At 38.5% G+C, this 26480-nt stretch overlaps 3 protein-coding genes across 3 annotated transcripts; 2 read left to right on the top strand and 1 right to left on the bottom strand.

The window, feature by feature from the left end:
* Positions 1 to 3534: 3534 nt before the first annotated feature.
* Positions 3535 to 4036, bottom strand: LOC109399307 (uncharacterized). The gene is made up of 2 exons (XM_019671742.3): positions 3938 to 4036; positions 3535 to 3853 (listed from the first exon to the last, which is right to left on the bottom strand). Exons 1-2 carry the CDS (start codon positions 3978 to 3980, stop codon positions 3654 to 3656), a joined length of 243 nt encoding a protein of 80 aa, XP_019527287.1. The 5' UTR covers positions 3981 to 4036; the 3' UTR covers positions 3535 to 3653.
* Positions 4037 to 13327: 9291 nt separating this feature from the next.
* On the top strand, positions 13328 to 13993 carry LOC115268975 (transposable element Hobo transposase). Its single transcript, XM_029877253.2, has 2 exons — positions 13328 to 13550; positions 13613 to 13993. Exons 1-2 carry the CDS (start codon positions 13508 to 13510, stop codon positions 13849 to 13851), a joined length of 282 nt encoding a protein of 93 aa, XP_029733113.2. The 5' UTR covers positions 13328 to 13507; the 3' UTR covers positions 13852 to 13993.
* Positions 13994 to 25298: 11305 nt separating this feature from the next.
* On the top strand, positions 25299 to 26128 carry LOC109433350 (general odorant-binding protein 84a). Its single transcript, XM_019709777.3, has 3 exons — positions 25299 to 25658; positions 25733 to 25862; positions 25934 to 26128. Exons 1-3 carry the CDS (start codon positions 25383 to 25385, stop codon positions 26026 to 26028), a joined length of 501 nt encoding a protein of 166 aa, XP_019565322.3. The 5' UTR covers positions 25299 to 25382; the 3' UTR covers positions 26029 to 26128.
* Positions 26129 to 26480: the final 352 nt, after the last annotated feature.

Genomic DNA, 26480 nt, shown 5'->3' with positions numbered 1-26480 from the left:
TACCAGTACTATTGTCTGTAGTTTCTGCAGATATATTTTTTTAGATGCTTCCGAATTTCCTCTACGGATTTTTTTTTCAGAAATGGCTCACTAGATAATAAAAACACTTTTGGATTTTTTCACCAGAAGTTCCTCAAAAAAAAAAAAATAAGACAATAGATCGGCATTCCAAACTAAAAATATAACAGATGGCTCTTTTTTGTGTGGTAGTAAAATCAATTTTTCTCGGTGAAGAAGGTATTCCGGAACATGAAGTTGACACAAAAAGTTGCCTAACCAAACCTTTCTTAACTTCTATTCACTTAGTTTTCCGAAAACTTTCCCGTTTTCCAACAATTAACGTTTTTCGCAATTTTTCCATACGATTTGACAGTTTTCGACTATCATGCTTCCGTGAGCTTGAAGTGAAAATTAAAGAAAGTTGACAACCGAGAGTAGCACGCACAGACGATGCATTGAATACAAGTGATGGTGTCGCTGCCGAGCTGTCAGCTTTGGAAACTAGATGCTATAAAGGTTCTTGTCTACACTTTTCGCTGCTGGTGCCAATTGGGAACAATCTATAGAAATGTATACAGCAATTATTCTATTCTCCAGGGGTTTCCTAGAAATTCCTTCAGGAATTCCTTAAGTACACGGTGAATCCAAATATGACTGCCACAATGGTCACCATGCTATTCATTCCGGTTTTGAAGAGAAATTTGATTATCTAATATCAGACTAACGTGACAGAAAATGCTACTTGTTGCTTGGAATAACTTTTGGAGGAATTGCCTTGCTGGAATTACTGGAGATATAGGTACCTAACATTCTGAAAAAGTCCCCAAGGAAGTCTCTGAAGATAAACATACCTTCTCAAACGAATTTCAAAAAGGATTGCAGCAAGAATTTCTGAAAAAAAACCCTGAAGAGTTCCGTGGTCAGGAAGGCGGACTCTCCAATGAAGTGTCATGAAAATTCCTGTAGAAATTTCCGGGATATTCTTGAAGAAATCCCTGGCGGAATTTCTTGAGAAATTCTGGGGATAAAACCTGATCACCTGGAGAAACGCATGGATAAGCGTATGCAGAGAAACCTAGAAATAAACTCTTGGGATAAATTAATTTTCGTAGAAATTGCTAGGAAATGTTCTTCAATAAAATTATTGAGCTCATTAATACAGACAAAAACAATACTTGAAAAAATTGCTGAGAAATTATTGGAGATATCCTTAGGTTACATTTCTGGGTTATAAAATCGAGAAATATCTGGAGGGAATGCTGAAGCAATTTCAGTATGACCTCCGGCAAGAATCTCTGGAAGAATTCTTGCCGGAATAATTGAGAGTAATACTGCAAGAATCACTGGAGAAATTGCTGCAGGATATTTTGGATGAATCCCTGGAAAAAATTCTGTACACATACATGCAGAAGCTTTCAATGGAATCTTCAGCAAAATTACTAAAAAAAATCTCTGTTGGAATTCCCGAAGCAATACCTGAAGGGATTTCTACAGGCATATCTGGAAAAAAATCCTAAAGAAGAATTTATTTAAGAATCTGTGAAAGAATTTCCAAATATATCCCTAAAAAAAATATGGAGGAATCGCTGTAAAAATTTCCGATGAATTGTTCAAACGAATCCTCGAAAGAATTACTAAAGTAATTCCTGAAAGAGTTTCAGAAGGAATTCGTAGATATCTACCTAAATGTGAATTCTTGGAAAAGGAATATTTGGAAGAAGTCCTGGAGAAGTTTATTAAAAAGTTCCTGGGACAATTTCTGAAAAAATAGCCAAAAGAGCTTCTGTAAGAAACCTTGGTAGATTTAAGACTGTCTTAAGGACAAGGTATTTGGAGCACATTGCTCAAAATTTCTAGAGCACCGCTTTTTAGAACCGTTGAACGGATTTGGATTAAAATGCATCACGCTGTTGACAACCACTGAACAATTAGCGTGATGCATTTTGATTCAAATCCGTTCAACGGTTCTAAAAAACGGTGCTCTAGAAATTTTGAGCTATGTACTCCAAATACCTTGTCCTTAACGGAGTAATTTCTGAAGGAATCTATAAATAAATTATGGGAGAAATCTTTGGACTGGGAATCCAAGGGACCAATTTATGAACAAATCTCATAAAGAATGTTTGAAGGAATTTTCAGGGAAATAGCTAATCGAATCCCTGGAAGAAGTTCTGAAGTAGTCTGTGGAAGGTTTTTTCGAAGAAATCCTTGGAGAAGTTTCTGGAGGAACCCTTGGTTTTCTTAAAGAATCGATAAAAGCATTTTTCTAAGAATCCGTGGATGATTTCCCAAAATCATTGTCGTATGGATATTTTTTTAAAGAAAATCCATGGAAACTTTTCTAAAGGTATGTTTTAAATCCAGAATTATTTTCGATGGAAATGTTTGAGGATAATTCTGAAGCGATGCATAGAAGATGTCCTAAAAAACTTTCAAAAGAACGTCTTTCCGAAAAATATTCCTGGGAGATTTTCCAAAGAAACCCAAGGAAAAACACCATCAAATGGAATGCATAGAAGGTTATAGAAAAAAATCCATATTAATTTCTGGGGCAATCTCTAGGAAACTTTGAAGTAAACTCTAATGGAACCAAAGAATATTGCAAAGGAATCAATGGAAGAATTCTTGAAGAAAGAAATCTCCGAAGGCATTCATAAGGTATGTATCCGCAATAATCCGGACATAGAAACACGGCTGTAACTCTGCAATGGATCGATAAAATTGGACAAAACTTTCAATGGAAACTCTTTGGTGTATGTTTATTATTTGAGCAAAATTTGATGAAGATCGGTGCGATACTTTTTGTTGTGGTAATGTTACAGTAAAACATGCGCAAATGAATGTTGTACAGCACCTGGTTTAGCATGTCAGCGCTGTAACTTTTGAAATTGGCAAAGGAAGTGGCTGAAACTTTGAGCACAAACCTTTCAATATACATCTACTGCATCGGCAAAATTTCAAAAATTTTCATAAAAATTAGCAGAGGTATTCGATAGTTATGAATAGGCATATGTAGCATGTGAAAAAAACGGAAAATATACCCACCCACATCAGCAGTGATAGCTTTCCAACCAGTTCATTAAAATTGATGAAATTTTGCAAAAAAGAGTGTGAATGTATATCATAACTGCTCACGAAATTTCATCATTATACTAACTGTACTTTGGACTGCAGTGGAAAAGAACCATCAGTCATGCAGATGAAAATTGGTCATGACTGTACAAAATGCTTGAATGTTAGGGTTAAAAACCCCCCCCATGGGCAAAATTTCTGGAACAAATTTCCAGTATAAAAAATTTTTCGGCTGCGCCGCTATTTTAAACCTACGGCTCATATTCAGTGTATACACATATATATATATATATATATATATATATACGAAATGTCAGTGTCAAATAAAAAAATTATTATTGAACATCGAAAACCCCTCCCAGAGCAAATTTCTGGCTATGCCACTGTACAGAACCATGATGTACCTGTTCAACAAATACTTCGTACAGATAAATCTCCTACAAAACAAAACAAACGCTCCAATGCATTCAAAATCGATTGTTTATTTCATGATAGGTATTAAACCACCCTTTCGACTAGGACTGAGAACCGTTCACTGGAGCACCCCGCCTTGGAGCGTATTCTTCCTTCTTCCCCGGGCTCTAGTTGCTGTTGACACGGTTCGACACTCGGTTGGAGATGCGGTTCGGCAGGTTGGCGTTCTCTGTTCCGGGGGCACCGGCGGGCATTTCCGGAGTGGCTGGCATTTCCGGTGCTCCAGGCATTTCCGGCGTGGCTGGCATCTCGGGCACCGCTGGCATAGCGGGTACGCCTTCGGGCAATTGCGGTGCAGCTTGGATGGCTGTTTATTTAAAGAAGAAGGGAAACGGAAACGGCTGCTTTAGAGCAGCTGATGCGAAGAGAAAAGAGTTTGTACTACACTTACCGACGACGGCCACCAGGGCGACAAAAGCGAGCTTGAAGAACATTTTGGTACGTTGTTGGCGTTCTGGAAGAGAAAGCGATGTGAATGTATAAACGATTCGGAATAGTGCATGCTTTTATAGTGCTACGATGCAATGAAAAATCAATTTCTATGCAAATCAGAAGGATAAGGCCCGGGCCGTGGAATTGTTTAGAAATTGAAATTTTATATCAACACACCACCGAAGGGCAAGAATGTTGGAATGAAAACAATTAATCAAATTAAATTTTTCAAGAACTCTACAACGTAATCGAATGAATTGCTCACTGAATAATGCAACATAATCAATTTCATATAATCAAGTCAAAGCAGGTAAGCTTGACTTGGTAAATTCATTGGCTTCTTCAAGCTTTCGAGAAGTTTTTAATTCCAAACAAACTGCTTAACATGTTCTGGAAAGTTACAATACATACATGTAGAACCTTGCGTTGAGGTTTCCCAATAATTAAAACAAATTCTAGCCACGTCTTCTTTTTCTGGATGTTTCGGACACCTTCACCCCTCATCCCCACCTACATGATTTTCTAGTCATTCAAAAAAATTGAGTGCTCCATGGCAGTTGCTTAATATCTCAAAAAAGACAACGTGATTTATGGATGGCCTCTTATGAAGCAAAAAAAGAGTGGCCAACTGCTCCACGGGCCCCAGTGGAACTTGTTCGAAAAAGGTTGAATTTTGTTTGATCTTATGGTACATTGAGGAAAATTCCAGGTGAAATCATTGGACAGAATTTGTGATACACAAAACATAGCCTTTTTTGGAAAACTTCTCTGGTGTATTTCCAAAGCAGTTTCTTATTGATTGCTTAATAAATCATCAGAAAATTTTAGAGCACGGCAACATCGTAAGCTCAGCTAATCAACAGAATAGTGTACTTTTAGTCCACTTATTCATTTTTATAACTATAACAATAAATATGATGTGATACTAGCAAAAGGTAGTAGAATCCAAAAAATACTACATATAACGCTGTCAATTTTGCACAATGTCAGAAAGCGAATTCCGGAAATCCATCGTGGTTTCTCCACACATTTGTTCCAGGGCTCCTCCAGGAGTGTCTTTAGGAATTCCCAGGAGTTTCTTGATGAGATTCTCCTGAAGTTTACATTGGATTCCTTCACAAGTTCCCTCTTGGGTTCTTGGCACAAATGTCCCAAATGGAGGATAACGTGCCTCTGGAGCCGGCCTTCTGATACCTGATACGTAGACTCGGATAGGGGGACGGGGGGGTCTGGCCAAAGTCTATGGTCCATACAAATTTCAAAAAATTTGTATGGACAAAAGTCTACGAGGGGGGAGGGGGGGGGTCTGAGATTGCTTAAATTGAGTCTACGTAGTTTATGGACAGCGCCTAACTGGGGACATTTTTCGGGGCTAAAATATAAACGACTCATAAGAAAATGATCATTCCGCATAAATAATTCGAAAAGTCCCAGTGAAGAAACAGGGGTGTAAGCAGTAATAAATAACAAAAGTTCCACAAACAAATAAAAAAATGCATAAATAAATCAAAAGTTTCCATAAATAATTGATTTTTGAGCAATTAAAAACGTCGAAAATGCAATGAATAATTCAACTGTTGCAATAAAAAAGCCAATTTTCCCACCAAAAAACTTCGAATTTTCCATAAATAAATTTGATTTTTCCATAATAAATTAGAAAATTCACAATAAAAAAATATCGAAAAAGCAATAAACAATTCAAAAAGTGCAATAAACAAAAAAATAAATAATCAATAAATGTCAAAAAACGACCAATAAACGTAAATGCATTTTGAGCCAAAAAATTATGCAGACCATGCGGCGAAGCCGCATAGAGGATTGAGGAACTGAGGCGGCAGGAGGCCGCCGAAGTTTCCGATATCCGATTCACCGCAACTGCATCGATTCAGTTCTAGGCAAACCATAGATCCAAGAATTTGCCCGGTATAATGCAAACATAGATGTTATCCCTTTTTTAGGTCCGACGAGCGATAGCGAGTTCGGACAGCAAGCAATTGCTCGGTAAATTGCAATCATAGTTTCGCAAGCTTTTCAGTCGTTTCAATCATATAAGTGCGATTCAGCATTTCACTGTCTCATACTTTCCTGAATTTGTTTTTCATGGGTAATTTCGTCATTTTTCATTGCATTTTTTGAATTTTTGATTGCTTTTTCGATATTTTTTTATTGTGAATTTTCTAATTTATTATGGAAAAACCAGATTTATTTATGGAAAATTCGAAGCTATTTGGTGTGAAAAATGGCTTTTTTTTATTGCAACAGTTGATTTATTCATTGCATTTTTGACGTTTTTAATTGCTCAAAAATCAATTATTTATGGAAACTATTGATTTATTTATGCATTTTTTTATTTGTTTATGGAACTTTTGTTATTTATTACTGCTTACACCCCTGTTTCTTCACTGGGACTTTTCGAATTATTTATGGGAAATTTTGTATTTATTATGGAACGTTTAATTGTCTGCCATTTTTCGGCTTCACGGTCTCCAAACGCAATCAAATGATTATACAGGGTGTTAGGTTCATGAGTGCAAACTTTTTAAAGAGTGATAGAGGACCATAAATGGTGAAAAAAATTGTTCTACGCATATGGTCAAATCTCAACCGTTACATAGTTATTAGACTCACCATGTTTTTGACTCTTATTGCTTCAACTGGCTATAATTTTAAAATGGTCAAACTTATCGCAGTTTTTAAACCCCTATTCGAAAGATTATTGAATTTTCTATCAAATGGCATGTTTGAACCGATTGGTTTAGTTAATTGACTAAGTTTTCTAGAGCAAAATAGCTAAAAATAGCGTGTTTTAATTTGTTTATGTCAATTATCTTTGAAACATGCGTAATAAATTAAAATTCTTTCTTTGGCAAGTTGTGGCCCCTGTTCCACTCTACAATTCGTTCTTTGACACCAAACTTCTAACTCTTATCGTTTTCTTGCTATTTTGATTTAAATGTGCGGCACAGTGCGCAAAAAAGTGCATACCATGACGATTGCAAATTTATGATCTGAAATGCGACGTTTAAATCGAAATTGCAAGAAAACGAAAAGAGATAGAAGTATGATGTGAAAGAACGAATTGTAGAGTGGAATAGGGGCCACATAAATTGCCAAATAAAGAACTTTAAATTATTACGCATTTTTCAAAGATAATTGACAAAAACAAATTAAAACACACAACTTTTAAGCTATTTTCTCTAGAAAACTTGGTTATTTAACTAAACCAATGGGTTTAAAGATGCCATTTGATAGAAAATTCAATAATCTTCGAATAAGGGTAAAAAAAATGCGATAAGTTTGACCATTTTAAAGATATAGCCAGTTAAGGCAATGAGAATCAAAAACATGGGGAGTTCAATAACTACGTAACGGTTGAGATTTGACCATATGCGTAGAACAATTTTTTTCACCATTTATGGTCCTCTATCACCCTTTAAAAAGTTTGCACTCAGGAACCTAACACCATGTATATCGCTCTATATCCGACGTTTCGGTATTTATTATACCCTTTTAAGGTATTACGAGTTCTAATTCCTAATTTCTAACCTAATTTATTTGGGAATTCGTAAGGAATCGGCTAATACTGAGATTACTTCAAGAACTCCTAGATTCTTACAAAATTCCTTCCGAAATGTCTCCAGAAATAAATTACAAGATTCCTCAAGGAATCCCTTTATGACTTGTAGAGCCTCGTGCCCGTACGGTTGGCGTCACCAAGCCTATTACCGTTCCATGCCATGGGGTGAGGGTTCGATTCCCGCTGCGAGTGATGAAGCTTTTCTCAAGAAATGTTTCTTTCTCGTAATATGTGTCGTGTCCGTTGTATAGCGTTAAATTTCGTTCAGTCTGTACAGCATCTCGCTGAAGGCAGTGTCAGTGTCTTTTTTATTACTCCAGGATTTTTTTCCGTGGTTTCACCACAAAATTATTCTAGGTTCCCTCAAGGATTTTCTTCTGTAATTCCTTAGGGAGCTCTATCTATGATACTTTATGGGGATCTCTATTTAAGATTCCTCCAGGAACTTCTTCCAGGATTTCTTTTGAGATTTCTTCTTGGACTCTAAGGGATTACTTCCGGGATTTGCCAAATTGTTGAGGTTCTCCAAATTGTTTCTTGGAATATTTTCAGAAAGGCTTTAAGAAGGTATTCCAGGAGAATATTCCTGAAAATTCCAATAATTTCACCCGAGAATTCTTCCAAAAACTCCTTCCAAAATTCCGCCAGAGATTCCTTTCGGGAATTTTATGCAAGATTCCTCCCGCAGTATTTCATCAGGAATTAATTTTGAGATTCTTCCAGGAATTCTTCACAAACTTCTACTGGGATTCCTCCAGGAGCTCATTCCATGACTACTTCTGCGATTATTTCAAAAATTCCTTCTGGGACTCCTATGGTTATTTCACCAGGAACTCCTTCCGGTATTCCACCAAGAATCACATGAGATTCCTCCAGGAACTACTTCCACGATTATTTCGGAAACTTCTTCCAAGATTCCTCCGGGAACTCCTTTTGGGCTTCTGTCAGGAATTGTTTCAGGACATTCTTTAGGAACTCCTTCGTGGAGTCCTCCGGGACCTTCTTCCGGGATTCCTTTTGGGAACTCTTTACGGGATTCCTCTAGGAACTTCTGTATACCATCCAGGAGTTTATAAGAGAAATTTGGGGAACCCCTTCACCAGTTTATATTTATGGAATTCCTCATAAAGTTTCTAGATGATTTCCTGGAGAAAGTTCCCCAGCAATTTCTTCCTGGTTTTCTTCCACCATTACCCATCGGGACTCCATTTTTCCAGCCAAAAAAAAATGTAAAGACGTTCCAAAAGATGTTCTTATGAGAATCTCGGTTGGAATTCCTGGAGGATTCCCTGAACTCTTTGAGAAATCCTGGAGGAAATTTTTTGAATTACAGCAGGCATCTCAGAAGGAATCCGGGAAGGAGTTCCTAGAGGAATCTCAGATTGAACCTTTTAAGAAATCCCAGTAGAAACTTCTGAAGGAACCCCAAAAATAATCTTAGATAAAGCTTTCTAAGGAATCACAGAAGGAAATCCTTAAGGGAACGTAGAATAAACTTTTTGGAGACCCCATGGAAAGAGTTCCTAGAAGAAGCTCGGAAGAAAATGCTGAGATAATCCCAGAAGGAGTAATTCTGCAGGAATATCGGGCTTGATTTCTAGAGGAATCCATAAAAAAAAACTCGAGAAGAATGGCAGAAATACTTCCAGGAGAAATCCTGGCAAGAGCTTTTGAAGGAATCTCAGACAGAACATCCTAAGAAATCTCAGAAGAATCCCCTGGAGAAATCAGTAAATTTCTGAAGAAATCCAAAATAAACGGCAAAGGGTTATTGCGACCATAACAAATTGCAAATGCTCCATAGAAAGTTAAAAAGCGTTCCATAAAGAATGAACATACTTTCCATGAAAATGTGTAATGTTACCCATAATTATTTGTAAATGTTCCATACTTTATAGAAAATGTACCGGTAAAACATAAAATTTTCTCATTAAAAGTGCAATTTTGTACCAATAACTAATACTCAAATACTCCATAATAAAATACTAATGCACAATAAAAATAAAAATTGTACCGATAGTCAATTGAATATTGCTCCATAGAAAAATGAAATTGCGCCATAAAAAATTGAAATTGCATCATAGAGAATTGATAAATACTCCACAAGTATTATCAAACTGCACCATATAAAATATGGTTTGCTCAAAAAAAAAAAATTCTCCATAACTTCAAACATCTGCCACTGAAGTAGTCCAATCAGTACTGTCGAATTTAAATTTTGACAATATGCTATCTATGGAGAATTTTCAATTTTTCATGGAACAATTCATATTTGATATGGTGCAGTTTGATAGTACGTATGGAGCATTCGTCTATTTTCTATTGTGCAATTTCAATTTTTATGGTGCAATTTCATTTTTCTATGGAGCAATATTCAGAAAATATGGGTACAATTTCATTTTTTATGGAGCATTTGCGTTTTATTATGGAGAATTTTAGTACTATTTATTGGTACAAAATTGCATTTTTAATGGAAAAATTTTATGTTTTACCGGTACATTCTCTATGAAGTATGGAAAGATTTCAAATATGTATGGGTAACATTGCATATTTTCATGGAACATATGTTCATTCTGTATGGAGCTCTTTTTGATTTTCTATGGAGCGTTTCTAGTTGTTTATGGGTGCAATAAATAGGCTGCCAAAATAAACCCCCGGAAGAATCTCATAATGAATTCCCTGGGAATCACAGTTGAAACTTCTGGAGATAGATGTCTTTGGGGAAAACCGGAAAAGGTATCCCGGATGGAATCTCAGAAGGACCTTCGTGAGGGGTGCCACCGTGCCACCATCAAGTCCAGCAAGTTTTCGTAAAAGAAATTTCCTTGACTTCAATAGGCATAGGGTATATTCATACCTGCCACACGGATAACACATGCAAAATGGTCATTGGCAGAGGAAGCACTCAGTTAATAGGTTCCGGGTCATTTGGCCGAATGCCTTTTGGCCGAATTCCGTTTGACCGAATAATGAATAATCAACTTTAGTGACCATGCCACTGTCCTTCGCCTCAGTATAACTCGAAAGAACAGCCTATGATTCGAAGAAGGAAAAATCTTTGATAAAATATTGGCAGTTTCAACGCCAACTAATCTCTGAAAGTTAAAACTAGAAAGAATAGCCTATGATTAAAAGAAGGAAATATTTCTGATCATCATATTGGTAAAGGCTGTAAACGATGAAATTGGCACACAGAAAATATTGTATAACTTTTGATTGCGTTCGCCAAAATAGCTAATTATTGACCATGAATAGTATATTATGTGTAGCTAATACCATAAAATTTTCATTAAAATCGGTTGAGTATTGGCGGAGATATCGTTGAAACAAGGGAATTGCCGTTTCAACTCTGGCGCCAAACATTCTGAACCGATTTTAATGAAAATTTTTATGTACGTAAAGTATGCATGTAGAAGTACACTGTCAAAGTTTTATAAAAAAAAACCGGGACAGTGTTACCAGTTTTACAGTCAAAATAGTGCACGTGGCACTAAAAATGGTCAAAAAGTATCTAAAATTTACCTTGAAGCGATTTGAACGTTGGATTTTTACTAGAAAATTAAAAAATATCGGGTAAATATGGAGTGAAATTTTCATACGTTTTGATGGGATAACAAAAAAGTTATAGCCTGAGCAATTTTTTGAAATGGGTGCCCAAATTTTCTAAAATCTCATTTTATGATATCGACAATATCTGCGCCAATACTCAACCTATTTTAATGAAAATTGTATGGTATTAGCTACACATAATATACTATTCATGGTAAAAAAATAGCTATTTTGGCAAACGCAATCAAAATTATACAATATTTTCTGCGTGTCAATTTCATCGTGGACACCCTTAAGGTTAGTTAGTTAGTTAGTTTAGTTAGAATGTTAAAAACTTTCTCTGGATCCTTCGATCATAATTCGGTCAAACGGCATTCGGCCAAACGACTCATTCGGCCAGATGATGGCCGGACACCCAGTTAATAAATGTGGAAGTTTTCATAGAACATTAAGCATAGAAACAGTGTCCAGCAGTGGGAACGTTATACCAGGAAAAAAAGGAGAAGTAGTTAAGTTTGCGATCAACAATCATTCCACCATTTTCTTTTAAATTTTCCTTTGATTTTTTTTTTTTTGGTTTGAATACGACTGAGATAATTTTGTTTCACAATATAGGCTTTGCAATCTTATGAGGGAATCGAAAAAAATAGATTATTATTTCTCCCGACATTTGGATCCGTATGGAACATTTTTCAACCCAGACAACCAGAACTCGCATAAAAATGCATAGATTTCATCATATTAACACTAATATACCTCACAATCACATAACTGTCAACCCTATGTGCAACCAAAGTGTGAAATTCACCGCAACACACGGTATTTTGATGATTTTAAGCGATGAACGAATCATTATCGCATAATTACACCAGCAAACTCGCAAAAAACATTCGAAATTGTATATTGCGATTTCATCTTATTATGGCGTCTCTACTTGCATTATTTAGTATGTCAATTAACTCGTACAAATGCATTAGCGAATTTGTTTACGTATACATTCAAACTCATATTAGCGAGAACCTGTTATGCGTACATGATGCGATGTGAAATGTGATAACAAGGAAAAATTTGCTCTCTGCTTGTGATTGTCGTGTGAATTCGTTGCGAAAGGGAAAAATCATTCGGTAGTGAACGATTTATCATCATAAAATCAATCAGTGGCCGTCAATAAATCAGTGGTGATTCAATTTTTGACTCGGCCGTAGTAGAAAAAATACCGAACTTTATGTTCAGCTTCGAGTTGCTTGCCGAACTGACCCATATTCGGACAACACAGGTAAGTCAGTTTGATTTAGGAAAACATTGAGATGAGTTAGAGTGTCATCACAATTAATCAGCTTATTTCATAAGAATGATGTGGTGTTAAGTGTAAGGTATCAGTTGTTAATCCAAAAGTGATAAGTTTGACACTGGGAGAGGCGTGAGTTGTCCTTTTTTGTTTTTTTTGGAAACAAGTCGCATAATACGATTCATAACATCGCAATATAGTACACGTCGTTAATCGCAGATGATATCGCTTCAACTCATATAGCGATATTCTTGTTCCGTCAATGCACGCATATCGCCTCCACTTTTGCACGCATAGAACATATTCGCCGCATTTTATGGGATGAAACTTTTACGGTTAGTTTCACGCACAACACGATCGTAAACTTCGTTAAACGTGTAAATTGGTTGTCTGGGAAGGGTTCAATCGGTCAAGGAAACCTTGATAATTCATTAAATTTGATAGATTGCGCGCTAGGGTCTAGCTCAGGTCCACTCCGGAGACATTTGGTCAATCCAAATCGTAATTGGATCATTAAAAGTAGAGAAAAATCACGATCCAAACGTGCCAAGAAAATGAAAATCTGTTAAGATTTGACGAAGCTAGAGTAAATTGAATGAGCAAATGATGTGCCAAAATGTTTGTTAGTACAGCAAAGATTTGAGAAAATTCATGATATACTTGTGCATATCAAATTCGGTTAAAGTTAAATATGATCTATGTATACATTCCGTCTGGGGAAACTACAAACTGTGTCAACTGATATTGTCCACTTGCATTGCAACACATCAAGGTTTGATCACTGCAATAGCCTTCACTATTGCAGCCTTTTCAGTTATGTTATCAAGCACATATTTGTCTAGACATGTCGCGAAAGTAATTACCGATTGATAACGAAACCACTGAACATCAACCAGTATTAGAACTGCAATATTGCATCTTTATCAGTAGCTGCCGGGAACAATTGTAAATTTTCTTCCATTTAGCTGCAAGCATAAGACCATGAGTGAAAACAATGCATTTTCTTATGCTTTGACGCAAGGTATAAAAACACCGTCAACCTGTTCTATCAACATCAGTCACTCAAAGTCATTTGCTTACAGTTCAGTTCAGCCTAGAACCAATCCCCACTCAAAATGTTCAAGCTCGTAGCTCTTACCATTGTGCTGGCCGCCATCGGTAAAACAATTCTAAGCAAAGTCATCTCAAAACAACATATAATATTTTACCCATAATTTCAGCCGCCCAAGCCGCACCACAGCTGCCATCCATCCCGGAGATGCCAGCCACCCCGGAAATGCCGGCCACTCCGGAAATGCCAGGAGGCGCCGAAATGCCAGCCACCCCAGAGATGCCAGCCACTCCGGAAATGCCAGCCGAAGGTGCCCCAAGTGCCGAGAGTGCCACCATGCCCAACCTGCCCAACCGTATCTCCAACCGAATCTCGAACAGCGTGAACCGCGGCAACAGCCGTAACTAAGCGGGGAACAATAATCGATCGTCCTGGATGTTGCTGGAAGCTGCAAAAGCTGACAAAGGAAACCAAGGGAACCGAATGTGTTGAAAAGAACAGACATGATTGGGTTAATGTAAATAAATTGAAGAAGGAGAATAATTAAAAGTTGGTTTCGTTTTTTTGGAAGTGAATTGAAATGAACGATTTGCACATTAACAAAGCATAGTTTTACAATGCCCGCCGACAGATGGCTGACTATTTTCTCCCTAGCCACTTGCTCTTCAACGTTTCGACTCAGCTCGACGAATTGAGATGATGTCTGTGTGTATGTGTGTATGCGTGTATGTGTGTGAACAAAAAACTCACATCACTTTTTGGCAGTAAACCAAATTTTAATGACCGATGGTTCATTCGACGCGGAATCTGGTTCCATTGTTTCCTATTGAAAATGGTATGAATCGGTCCAGCCGTTCCGGAGTTATGACCATTTAGGTGTTCCGGACTGGTACCCCTGGAAGGGGCCAGACATGAAAATGCACCAAACCCATACATACGACACATCAAACTGCGGCATTTTCGATAACTTGATAAACGGTTAGCAAGAAAATAGTCTAAGACCATATCTGAACCGGTAGCGTTCCTGAACTGGTTCCGGATGTCCCGCCGGAAGTGGCCAAAATATAATAGTTAACCAAACCCATGCATGCGACACATCGAAGCGCGGCTTTTTTGAAAACCTAATTAAGGGTTGGCAAGAAAATAGTCTCAGACCATATCTGAACCGGTAGTGTCCCGCCGGAACCGGGTCCGGGTGTCCCGCCGGAAGTGGCTATATATAATAGTGAACCAAGCCCATGCATCCGACACATCAAATCACAGCTTTTCCAATAACCTGAAGACCGGTTATTAAGAAAGTAGGCTCAGACCACATTGAGGTCTGTTGGTAGTATTCCGGAACCAATTCTGGGTGACCCGCCGGAAGTAGCCAAATATAAAAGCGAACCAAAGCCATGCATGCGACACATCAAATCGCGACTTTTTTAATAACCTGATGAACGGATAGCAAGAAAATAGTTTCAGACCATATCTGAACCGATAGTGTTCTGGAACCGGTTCCGGATGTCCCGCCGGAAGTGGCTAAATAGAATAGTGAACCAAACTCATGCATGCGACACATCAAAGAGCGGCTTTTTTGATAACCCAATTAACGGTTGGCAAGAAAACAGAACTCAGAACAGAAAGCAGAACTCAGACCATATCTGAACAGGTAGTGTTCCGGAACTGGTTCCTTGTGCCCCTCCGGAAGTGACCACATGTAGAAGTGAACTAAACCCATGAATGCGACACATCAAACCACGGATTTTTTAATTACTTGATGATCGGTAATCAAGGAAGTAGGCTAAGACCACATTAGGGATTTAATCTGGTAACACGATGAACAGTTGGCAAGAAATTGGTTCAGACCATATCAATGTGTTACGGAATCAATTCCGAGTGTCCCGGCGGAAATGATCAAATGTCCAAGAAAACCAATACAGTAGACGTTCGCTAACTGCAGCATGTTTACGTTTCACTTAGCGAACGAAATTCGATAACTGCAATAACTGACAGATGTGAACAGGTTGTCAATCGACATAAAATAACCGTGAACGCGAACCAACTGCTCATTTGGCGTACCATTTTGACGTTTGGCGGTGCGCTAACTGCAAATTTGTTGCACTTACCGGACTTGCAGTTAAAATGCATTGCAGTTAAACCGTTTGCACCGACCGAACGTCTACTGTACTTGCGATGTAAGAAATGATTTATTAGGTTACCTGATGAACGGTTAGCAAGAAAATAGTCTCAGACCATATTTGGGATAACAGGTCGATTTCGTGAACCGATTTTGGGTGTCCCATCGTGAAAGGTCAAATATAAAAGTCCGAGTCTAAGCATGCGATACATCAAATCGAGGCTTTTTCAATAGCTCAATGAACAGTTGGCCAGGAAAAAGTTCCAGGCCATGTTTGGCAGAACCGGTAGTGTTCCAGAACTGGTAACGAGCGACCCGCCAAAAGTGGTAAAATGTACAAGGAAACCAATCCTAATCTGATGAACGGTCAGCAAGAAAATAGTCACACGCCACATCTAAGACTAGTACATAATACCCGAGCAGAAGAGAATAACAACAGCATAACAAAATGCGTTATTTTGGCAAAATAACTGCATAATGGAATTAGTAATTTTCATGTTATTAACATAACATATTGAGTTATAAACTTGTCTGTCATAAGCGGCAAAATAACAAGTCACATAACAAAAATTTGTTCCTGAAAAATCAATTTAATAACATGTTTTGTTAGTGGCAATAACAACTTAATAACAGTGAATTTGGGAAATATTTCAATAACAAATTTTGATATTAAAGAGTTATTGATAACATTCCGAAAGCAAAATTAGGGTAAAAACTAACTTTTTTTACTCATTTTTGGGTAATGATTTTAAGTGTGTTATTCTATTTTTAGAAAATAATAGGTCACATAAAAAAACTCGATTTCATTATAAAACTTACAAACATGGACGAGATTTGAACCTCCAATGCTGCTATCGTAAATTTTCAGTCGCCTTTACCAATGAGGCTATCACAGCACTTGCAGTGAGGGACGATAGAAGCTTTACTGGTTCTACGTATTGCCAGTTTCCCCATTCCCCCTTTTCATGTTTGCCAGTCGCAGGACAAAAATAGACAGAGATTTGAATGCAAGATCAAACAATGAACCTCTCTCTCTCTTACCAACAGCGCTATCGCGGTGCGCAGACATGCGCACTGAAACACTAATAACAGTGGTGGCATGGCCCGTCGTCGGCTATTTCCAAGGAGTAAAGAGAACGATGAAAACGTTCTAGGTAGTCGACTATTTATGATTGTGCTTCGTCATGGGGTGTATTTTGGCGGCGACAAAGATTCTTTCCGGACGGAGATGATTTTTATTTTATTTTTTGTTTTGTTCGCGTTGTGAGAACGGCGATTATACACGTACCTACGTGAGCGAAGGTAAAAGGTAATTATATCATATGCCGATATGATTACTTCTGCAGATGCTGTTTAGTTTTACTCTGTTTAGGATTATTTTTAGTAATTGTTGGGTTACCGGACCCTTACCAACATCGAATGGGGATTGAATGGAACACTGCCGCGAATGGGGTTGTAGATCCAGGTAGTTTGAGTATCCACCCGTTTTGGGGTCAAAATTCTTCTCCGTTTTGCATCACGTTATTACACAACACTTAGTCCAACAGTAAAGGAGTATATTTGTCCGTATTACTACAAATTTATTCTTAGTCAAATTCACATATATTACACTATCTACAAACAGTTATCTACAGCTAACACATAACGATACAATCCATATTCAATCCGTTTTGGCTCTGCTACAACCGTTCTTCCTAAGAGCTAGAGCCTACTGAAGATAATTAAAGGCCTAAAGTTCTACTACGCTTATAATGACGTCATTTATATCTCTTCATGGGAGAGGAGAAATATTGTGGTGAGATGTTAATCTAATCCAGTGATGTAGCCAGAACAGGTGGGCTCACTCCCAAACATACTCACCCACCCTGAAATTCCTAATTTCTGAACATACCCAATTGATCCTAGATGGTGGCCTACAACTCTCCTACAGTTCCTAACTAGACATGTTCCTAAGACCTCACTCACCTCGTGAGAACTACCTTGAAACTGCCAGAAACATCTACGTCATACAAGCATAGAAAATTATTGTGCAATGTCTAGCTATAACTACCTTTCCTGTGGGTTCTGACGCAACAAATGCAGTGGTTGTGATCACACTATTCGCAGCAACGTCCTGTTTTCAATTGGATCGACGACGTCGATGACGTTGGTCACATCATACGTCATGGTTGCATCCGAAATGATCCAAAGTTCGCTGTTCCGTCGTGGATGAGTGCCCAACCGATGTATGGTACCATGTGACTCGAGCCATATGAGAAAGAGAGATGCCTTAACGAAAGACGCAGAGAGCCAATCGTATTCATGTGACCATGATCGAATCACATCTACCTAGGGTATATGTACCATTCCTTGGCCTAATTTGTAAGCCGCCTTGACAATTTTGACCAAAACTCATGAATTAATAGCACTAGAAATAATATGTTGACCATATTACACACTCTAGGCAATGCTTGTTTCACCAATTGGAAGTAAACTCACGTAAATATTCAAGAATTTACTAAATTAAGTTGGAAAGATTCGATGCGATGGTATGCAACGTTGGTCTATGGTACAAAAATTGGCCCATTAGTGGATACAACGTTGGCCTATTGCTTTCCATGCACTAGAACCACTTATTATCTCATTTTTTCAATATTTCTGCTGAAGTATTATCTTTGTTTGTTCACCAATCTTACTTTTAATTTTCATTTTCAGAGCCAAATTTTCAAAAAACTATTAATATATTACTTGAACTAAAGTTTTTTCTTAATTTAGTAAGGAAAACAACGCAACCCTATTATTGTGTTATATTTTTACAGTTACCGCACACAAAATCTTTCTTCCTTTTCGTTCTTTCTGGTTCTTACGCAAGCAATGTTGTTGACATCACTTTATCGGTGTTGTTGACGTCACTTTACTGATGGGCCAAGATTTGGGTACATAGTGAAAAAAATGTCCTCAATATTCGGCCCACATTCAATTTGTAAAATAGTTACTATTCGTTGAAAACAAATATACAAGTTCAAAATAGCGTCTTTGACCGTCGCATCAAATGTTCAGTTATTGAAAAGTCGATTCGAAATGTTCCAGAATCATGCCAATAATGATCATGTGTATAGACTACCCACTAAGCCGAAGAATCATGGCGTCTACAAAACATAAACAAAGTGACATTTTCATTCAATTTCAACACTCCAAAGTGCTAAAATTTAAACGAAATGTTACAGTTGTTTGGCGCATAGCTTTTCCGATATCCAGTTATGCGTTTTTGTTTGAGTTTGTGGTATACGCTGAGATAGGCCGAACGTGGGGACTATGCCAACGAAGCATCCCGATACCCTATCCACGTCCTGTTGATAGTGTTGGGTCCGATGCAAAACTTGAAAACAGATCACATCGGTGGTGAATCTTTTGGGTGTATAATATTTGCCTTGGATATGGTTTGAAGGTGATCGTGGTGCGACGGCTTTTATCCGCAAAGATTCTACTCATGCATGTGTTGCAATAAAATTTTCGCCTCCGTTGGTTAGTTCCTTTCGTTCGTCGTTTGGGGTTGGTTCGCGTCGCGCAGAACGATTGCAATTTAACGCAACCAGTTGGTGTGTTGTGTCCGTGCCGGAGAAGTAAACCGTGTTGAAAATACCACAGGTGATAAAATGTTTGAAGTTCCATTTATCCTCGGAGTGTTATTGGAAGCCCTTTGTGTCTTAATTTGGTGATTTTCCGTGAACACCCTTGTGCTCAATGTAGGAGTTGGTTTAGAACACTCGCCTCGTGCTCTATCCTGAAGTGGTTTTTGAACACCCTTGTGTTCAATCCTTGGATTTGACCGTGAACACCCTTGTGCTCAATCCTAGAGATAATCAGGAATCACCCTGTTGTGTCCTAACATTGGAAGAATGTCCGAGCACCCGTTGTACTCGAACCGCAAAATTGGTTTTGAACACCCATGTGCCCAATCATTGGTGTATGTAGATGGAAACACCTGTTGGGTCCCAACATTGGATATGAATCCGAGCACCCGTTGTGCTCGAATGGATGACGGACACCCTGTGTGTCCTAGCCTTGGGAAACCATCATGCACCCGTTGTGCTTATGATTTGAGTCGATCTGATGACATGCCCGTGATGCCATCTTGGTGATCGTCGAGTTTGGTAAAGTGCACTTCTCATTCCAGCGAAATGCGCTACGCACACCCTGTGTGTACGCAACCTCCATGAACGGAAGAATCCGTGAACCGTAAGACAGACCACCTGTCTGCCTGTAGCCTTTTGAGAATGAGAATTGAACACTCCGTGGGATCCACTGCCTTGGAAAGTGAAACGTGTGAGGCGTGTTTTCGTGAACCGTTGATGGACTCCATAGCACCGTTAGCTACGGAATGCACACCCTGTGTATACGTGGGCCGTGGTGGGGTAATTGGACACTCCTCGTCCCGGAACCAGTGATACGAACACCCTAGTGCCCGTTAGACTTGTTGATTTGACGGTCCCCTGTGTGTTCGTGACGTGTTAACAATACTTGCTGTGGATTGTGCATCCAAATTGTGAACACTTATGCACTGTTTGGTTGTGCTGATGCCGATTGGTTGTGTATCTTCCACCAGATACAAGAGTCCATGCCGTGTGATAGTTTTCGAGTGATCGTACCGAAGACAACCAAACGTAAGCTCGTATCGGTGTAGCGTCGTCAGGTAGGGTTTCGAGCGTGTATGTTGGACTCGTTTTCCATAGCTTGGTAGATTTCCGTGTAGCTCGATCTCGGGAATGAGTGACGACGGCAAAGATGACGATTCCGAGAATGTAATATTGGTGTGAGTATCGAAAGTGTTCATGCCTAGCTTGGCTAGACATATACGTAAGCTGCTTACCTGACCAAGTAGGTGCAGCCACTTGGCTGTGTTGAAGCTTTCGATACATCCATCTATCTATCCATCCATGACCGTGAAATGAAAGCGGTGACGTCACCCTTGGGTAGTGAGCTCCAAGTACGATCGACAGTGCAAACAGATGTAAGCCCATCACATTCAGATGACAACACGAGTAGCTCACATCTCACCGCTGAAGTTACATGTGATCGTTAATATCCCAAGTTTGTGTGCGACGCCAATTAATCCATCAGCTTGATCGAGACCAGGTTGTACTTCGGAGCTGCCGTAGTTTGTTTTGGTGCATTGTTTGTTTGAGCTTCCAATAATTATCAGCTGTTCCATTAGATGTGCATCCGTGTATATAGTGGTTCCTGCGGTACTCCAGGTGAAGAATACTGCAAACAGCTGATACCGTTGCGATGAATTTGGTCGTATGAAGTGGCTGGTTTGGCCCATTGTGCGGCATCGTTGCATATCTTGAGTTGCTCAGATGTTCCATTGATGAAAGTGGTGAGAAAGAGTGTCAGTATCTACATGGAGCGTTCGGCTGGACATATACAATGTGTATTTACCTGGGCAACCAGGCACTCGGCCGAGGTTGATGATGATGTCCAATGAACTCCAGATGCCGTACCGATTCCAAGGTAGTGTAGACTTGACAGGTTAGTAATTGGTTTGAGTGTAGTGCCCGTGGGGAAGGGATCCAATGAAATTCCAAAACTGCTTCCGATTAGGCCATCTTGAGTGGCCTTGTTTCCAATGGAGATTGTAGCCATCGTAGTGATGATTAGATAAAGATTTTTGATGGCTGCTATTTGTGAGCTCCGACCGATGCCATTGTTCCTTTGGCGCCAAGCCACATATCCTCAACGCTGACAGTGTTCCTTTGTCCGGGTTTTTAGAGTGCTATCCGGCTCGAAGGACCATTATGTTGGGTTACCGGACCCTTACCAACATCGAATGGGGATTGAATGGAACACTGCCGCGAATGGGGTTGTAGATCCAGGTAGTTTGAGTATCCACCCGTTTTGGGGTCAAAATTCTTCTCCGTTTTGCATCACGTTATTACACAACACTTAGTCCAACAGTAAAGGAGTATATTTGTCCGTATTACTACAAATTTATTCTTAGTCAAATTCACATATATTACACTATCTACAAACAGTTATCTACAGCTAACACATAACGATACAATCCATATTCAATCCGTTTTGGCTCTGCTACAACCGTTCTTCCTAAGAGCTAGAGCCTACTGAAGATAATTAAAGGCCTAAAGTTCTACTACGCTTATAATGACGTCATTTATATCTCTTCATGGGAGAGGAGAAATATTGTGGTGAGATGTTAATCTAATCCAGTGATGTAGCCAGAACAGGTGGGCTCACTCCCAAACAGTAATGAAAAAAGATATTTATGACATAATGTCAAACAATATATGATCGAATAATAATAGATCGAAAAGAAAAAGTTATAATAGACAAATGCAAACACCAATTGAGCAGAATTGTCTGTATAGTTGACATTTTTATTGATTAGAATTATTTAGTAGGTACCATATTTGCTATCTCCACTCTCACTAACATTCATTACTTCGTAATACATAGTCTGTTCGGTACTTTTTGACGTTATAATTAGAGGTTAGAATAGCAGTACTGTTAAAATGACATATAAATTCAACTAAGTTTACTCAATTTTGAGATAAAAAAAAACTCATTTGCAGATGTATCACTTTTTGAAGCTAAAATTATACTTAACCTATAAGAATTGGGAATCGTAGAAAAGTGATAGGAATTTGGCACCGTAACGGGACTGGGATATTGAAAGAAGAAATTAATACAAAGATAAACATATCAATAGCTATGATGCTATATTAACCCAAAACTCAAATTATAGCAATGAATAAAATAAAAAATACGGAAGAGTCTGATGAAATTTCTAGATATTGCAATGCCTTTATTTTTTACTTCATAATATGAAACAGCAGACAATAAAATAAAGCAGGTAAACTATGTAATGGTTATATCTGCGATAAATTTCCTCCGATTTTGACAATATTGATCTCATTTGATCCAGATTTATTTTTTCCATCAAAAACAAATCCGACTGAACCGATCTGGTCATCGTGAGTTAAGAAAAAACCTGAATTCAGTAACAAATTTTGAAAACGACGTATAATCAATCGTGTAGCATTGATTATACGTCGTTTTCAAAATTTGTTACTGAATTGCCATACACGTGGAATTTTCCATAAACCAGCTGCAATTGGCTTCTTTAGTGGTGTTGAGATAATTCCATATTCACAATCTACATGCCAAACTGAGCCGAAATCCAAATTTTCATGAACTTTGGTACCCGGGAACCTATTTAAAAATCGATTTAAAGTTTGTATGGGAGCGATTTGTCGAATCACCCCTCGTCGCATTTCGTACTGGGCGGAGCTGTCAAGCAGTTGCCCAGCTGTCAAAAGGTGATTTCAAAAAATCTTTTTGTAATTGAATTTAGGTATCAAAATAAAGTTTTAAAAATCAGAAAAAAATCATACTGGCTTATAAAAAGGTGCTCTTTCGAATAAAATCAAAAAATCAATATATTATTCTTAATTTAAAAACCCAATTGATGATTGGTGCAAATTAAGTACCTTACCAAGAAAAAAATGTTAAATTTAAATTTATACGTTCAATATGTAGTCCGTCCAAAGTCTTACACCGTACATGAAACCGTTTTTAATTAGATTTTGTTTTAGATTTTATAGAGGCATTTTAAAATCTTCTCCTGTGTAATAGGGATAGGATTTTTCAAAACACCATCGTTCTTCTTCTGCTATGTTCTCGTTTAGATGTATGCAGGGTACTGCGCCACTTGGGCAGTGGCTGGTATTTTGGGTACTTTTCAGCTACAACTCAGTCAATTTCAGAAATTTAGCAAAACCTCGCGCCGCCCAGCAGGGACTTTGTTTTGTACACATTACAGCACCTCCATGTCACGTAATATACCACACCTCTTATCAAATGTGATACCGTAAGCGTACCATACTTTGCGCACCTAGGGCCTAACTTTGCGCACTTTTCAAAAAATCGTTAAACAGTTTTTCTGGTGCATTATGCAAACTTTTTCCCACGAAATACTAGTTAGTGATATGGGGTATGCACTTTGTCTCAGTTTGGATGTAATGATAAATGGAAGAGGAAGACAAATTGATGAGTGAATATGCAGTTGCTTTTCCTCAAATGCTGTAAATAACGTTGTAGAATGACGTAGGTTTTGTTTCAAAATTTGTTTTAGTTTAGATAGCAATACCATAAAGTATTTGTGCACTCTCAATAATACAATAATAACCAAACTTGTTCCACAACAGAATGTAATATTGAAATGTTATTTAAGGGCTGCATACCAATTGCTTGGTCATAACAAAATAAGATTGTCCAACAAAACATGTTATGGAAACGTAATGCCTTGATAATTCAATAATAACAAAACAAGATATAAAAACAGGTTTTGTGATTTCGTAGTTATTAATTTGATATTCCCCTCTGCTCGGGTAGTGTTCCAGAATCGGTTGCGGAGGCTCCGCCAGAAGTAATTAAACAGAGAAGTAAAGCAAAATCATGCATGCGACACATAAAACCGCGGCTTTTTCAATAATTTATTGCAGGGTTAGCAAGAAAAAAGCCTCAGATCACATTAGAAAACCACCGGTAGTGATCCGAAACGGGTTTCGAGTGTCCCACCGGGATTGGTAAAATATCAACCCATGCATTAAACACATAAATTCGAGGCTTTTTGGGTAACCTGATGAACAGACAAGAAAGCAGTCTGAGATCATATTTGGGACAATCGGTAGTGTCATGGAATGAGTTCCAGGTTTCCCGCCGGAAGCACATCAAATTCCGGAATCAAAAAGTGAACAAAATCAATGTTAGCGATAAATCAAATCGAGGATTTTTTCTATAGTCTGGTAACGCGTTCGCCGATATGAAACTTGGTGAGATCTTTCCGATTAATTATGTGTACACTATATTATTGGATTATAATCTTTATTTATTCGCTATTTTCACCATTCTACCATCTATTGGAAGCTGTTTCAATTTTGGACGCTCTTTAAGTTGACGATAAGAATTATAAAATGCTTGTAAGGACTTGGCCAGGTGTGTGGAGATGAGTGGGTCTATGTTATTGTAGATATAGTAGCGATACCTAGTGTATTACAAGTTTTATTGAAGGTCATTTTCGGTTTGCGTTGAAAAGTTGATGGATTCATCATTGCCAGCGAGTAATTAATAGATCAACTTTTCAGCGCAAACCGAAACTTGGTTCTTCAGATTTGTTTTCTTGAAAATTCGGAGTGTGCCTTTGTCATATCACCACCTGAGCCTAAGTAAACATATGAGAATATCTGTATCATATATATATATATATATTGCAATCTGTGATCACCAACGCAAACATTTGAAATTTATCTTCATTGTTGTCATGTAGCTCATATCAATCAACCGCCACTTAGTCACAGACTTCATAAATATTTTTCCAGAAGCCACATCATCGTTTGTCACCACGTGGACCGACGACGGGTTAAGCGACATCGCTCCATCATGAAAGCGCCTTGATTGATGGCTTTTATTTTTTCCACGCGATCCATCAAACAATTTTTCCCAGAATAAGCACATGTTGCAGCAAACCCATACATGCCACATGTTGGGGCTATACAATCTACTTCCTATCAACCAATGCAGTGTCACCCGCTTTATGATCGATAAATTGGAGCAATTCCCGTGATTGTGCATTGCGATGCTCACGAATCAATTTGCTTCCTCGGAAAACTGTACACAACGTGGAGCAGCTACTGACGACACCGGAACGGAGCTCTATAAATTTATAACAAAATCGTAGGTTAGATTCAGTTGTTCAGATGTACCAGAGTTATACTTGATCCCATATCCCAGGTGAAAAGGAATCCCACAAAGGCACCCCACAATGAAGCCTCTCACAAAGTTATCTCTGCTTTTTCTAATCGGATTGATGGCCCTCCTGGGCTCATCTACGGGCTGCAGTATGACCAACAACGACGATGCCGACCAGAGGGATGCCCTGTTAGCCGATCCATCAGCGGCCCCCGCGCGGAGCATGAAGGATTACAGCGTCGAGGACATCTACGTCGAGTGCAATAAAACGTTCGCAATATCGATGGATTATCTAAACGAACTGAACGACACCGGAAGCTTTCCGGATGAAACCGATAAAACTCCGATGGTTAGCCGTGTGGCGTTGGCGCTTGGGGTTTCCCAGAAGTGAAGCCTTTTATTAATATCGAATTTCCATTTCAGTGCTTCATCCGGTGTTTCCTGCAGAAAGGTGGAATCGTCACCGAGGACGACAAGGTAAACAAGGAGCAAGCCATCGCCCTGGGATGGGTTAAGAACGGGGAGACCATCGATGATTGTTTGCAAGATATGAGTAAGTGATGATGATTACTCTTTTCCATTTATAGAATTAACAATAATTGCATCGTTTTCATTCACCATCAGCTGGAAATCCATGTGAACGGGCGTATTTTCTAATGCGGTGTGTGAGCACTCGCCATCTGGTGGAAGGCAGGAGCAAAGACAGTAAGAAACGCTAGAGGTTGACACACATTATTGCTTTAGAAAAAGGAGATTGTAAAGAATAGTCTCTGTAAAGTCTAGTTCTATTAATAATAAACAGAGAGACATTGCACGACATCTGCTACATTTTAATGTTTCTTGGAAAGCCTTATACAGTTTGTAGTTGCTACAAAGAACCAGCATATGGCTCAACTAACCTCAATATACAACTTGATAACGGTGCCGGCCACGTCCTTACTGTTATGCAAATAAATATGAGAATGGCATATGGTCGAGTGTAGCAGTGTGGATGACAGCGACGTCAGGTATCAGTAGGTCGGCTCTAGAGGCATGTTTTCCGTCATTTGATAAAATTTGTACCATCTCCATGAACAGGAACCTATTCATCATTTACCTGAGGAAGAAAAGAATGATTGGGAAAAGGGAAAAGGATGGGACAGGGAAAAGGACAGGTAAGGCAGTTGAATCG

Source organism: Aedes albopictus, chromosome 3 (genome assembly GCF_035046485.1).
Source record: "Aedes albopictus strain Foshan chromosome 3, AalbF5, whole genome shotgun sequence".
Lineage (NCBI taxonomy): Eukaryota > Metazoa > Arthropoda > Insecta > Diptera > Culicidae > Aedes > Aedes albopictus.
This window is presented reverse-complemented; position numbering and strand designations above follow the sequence as displayed.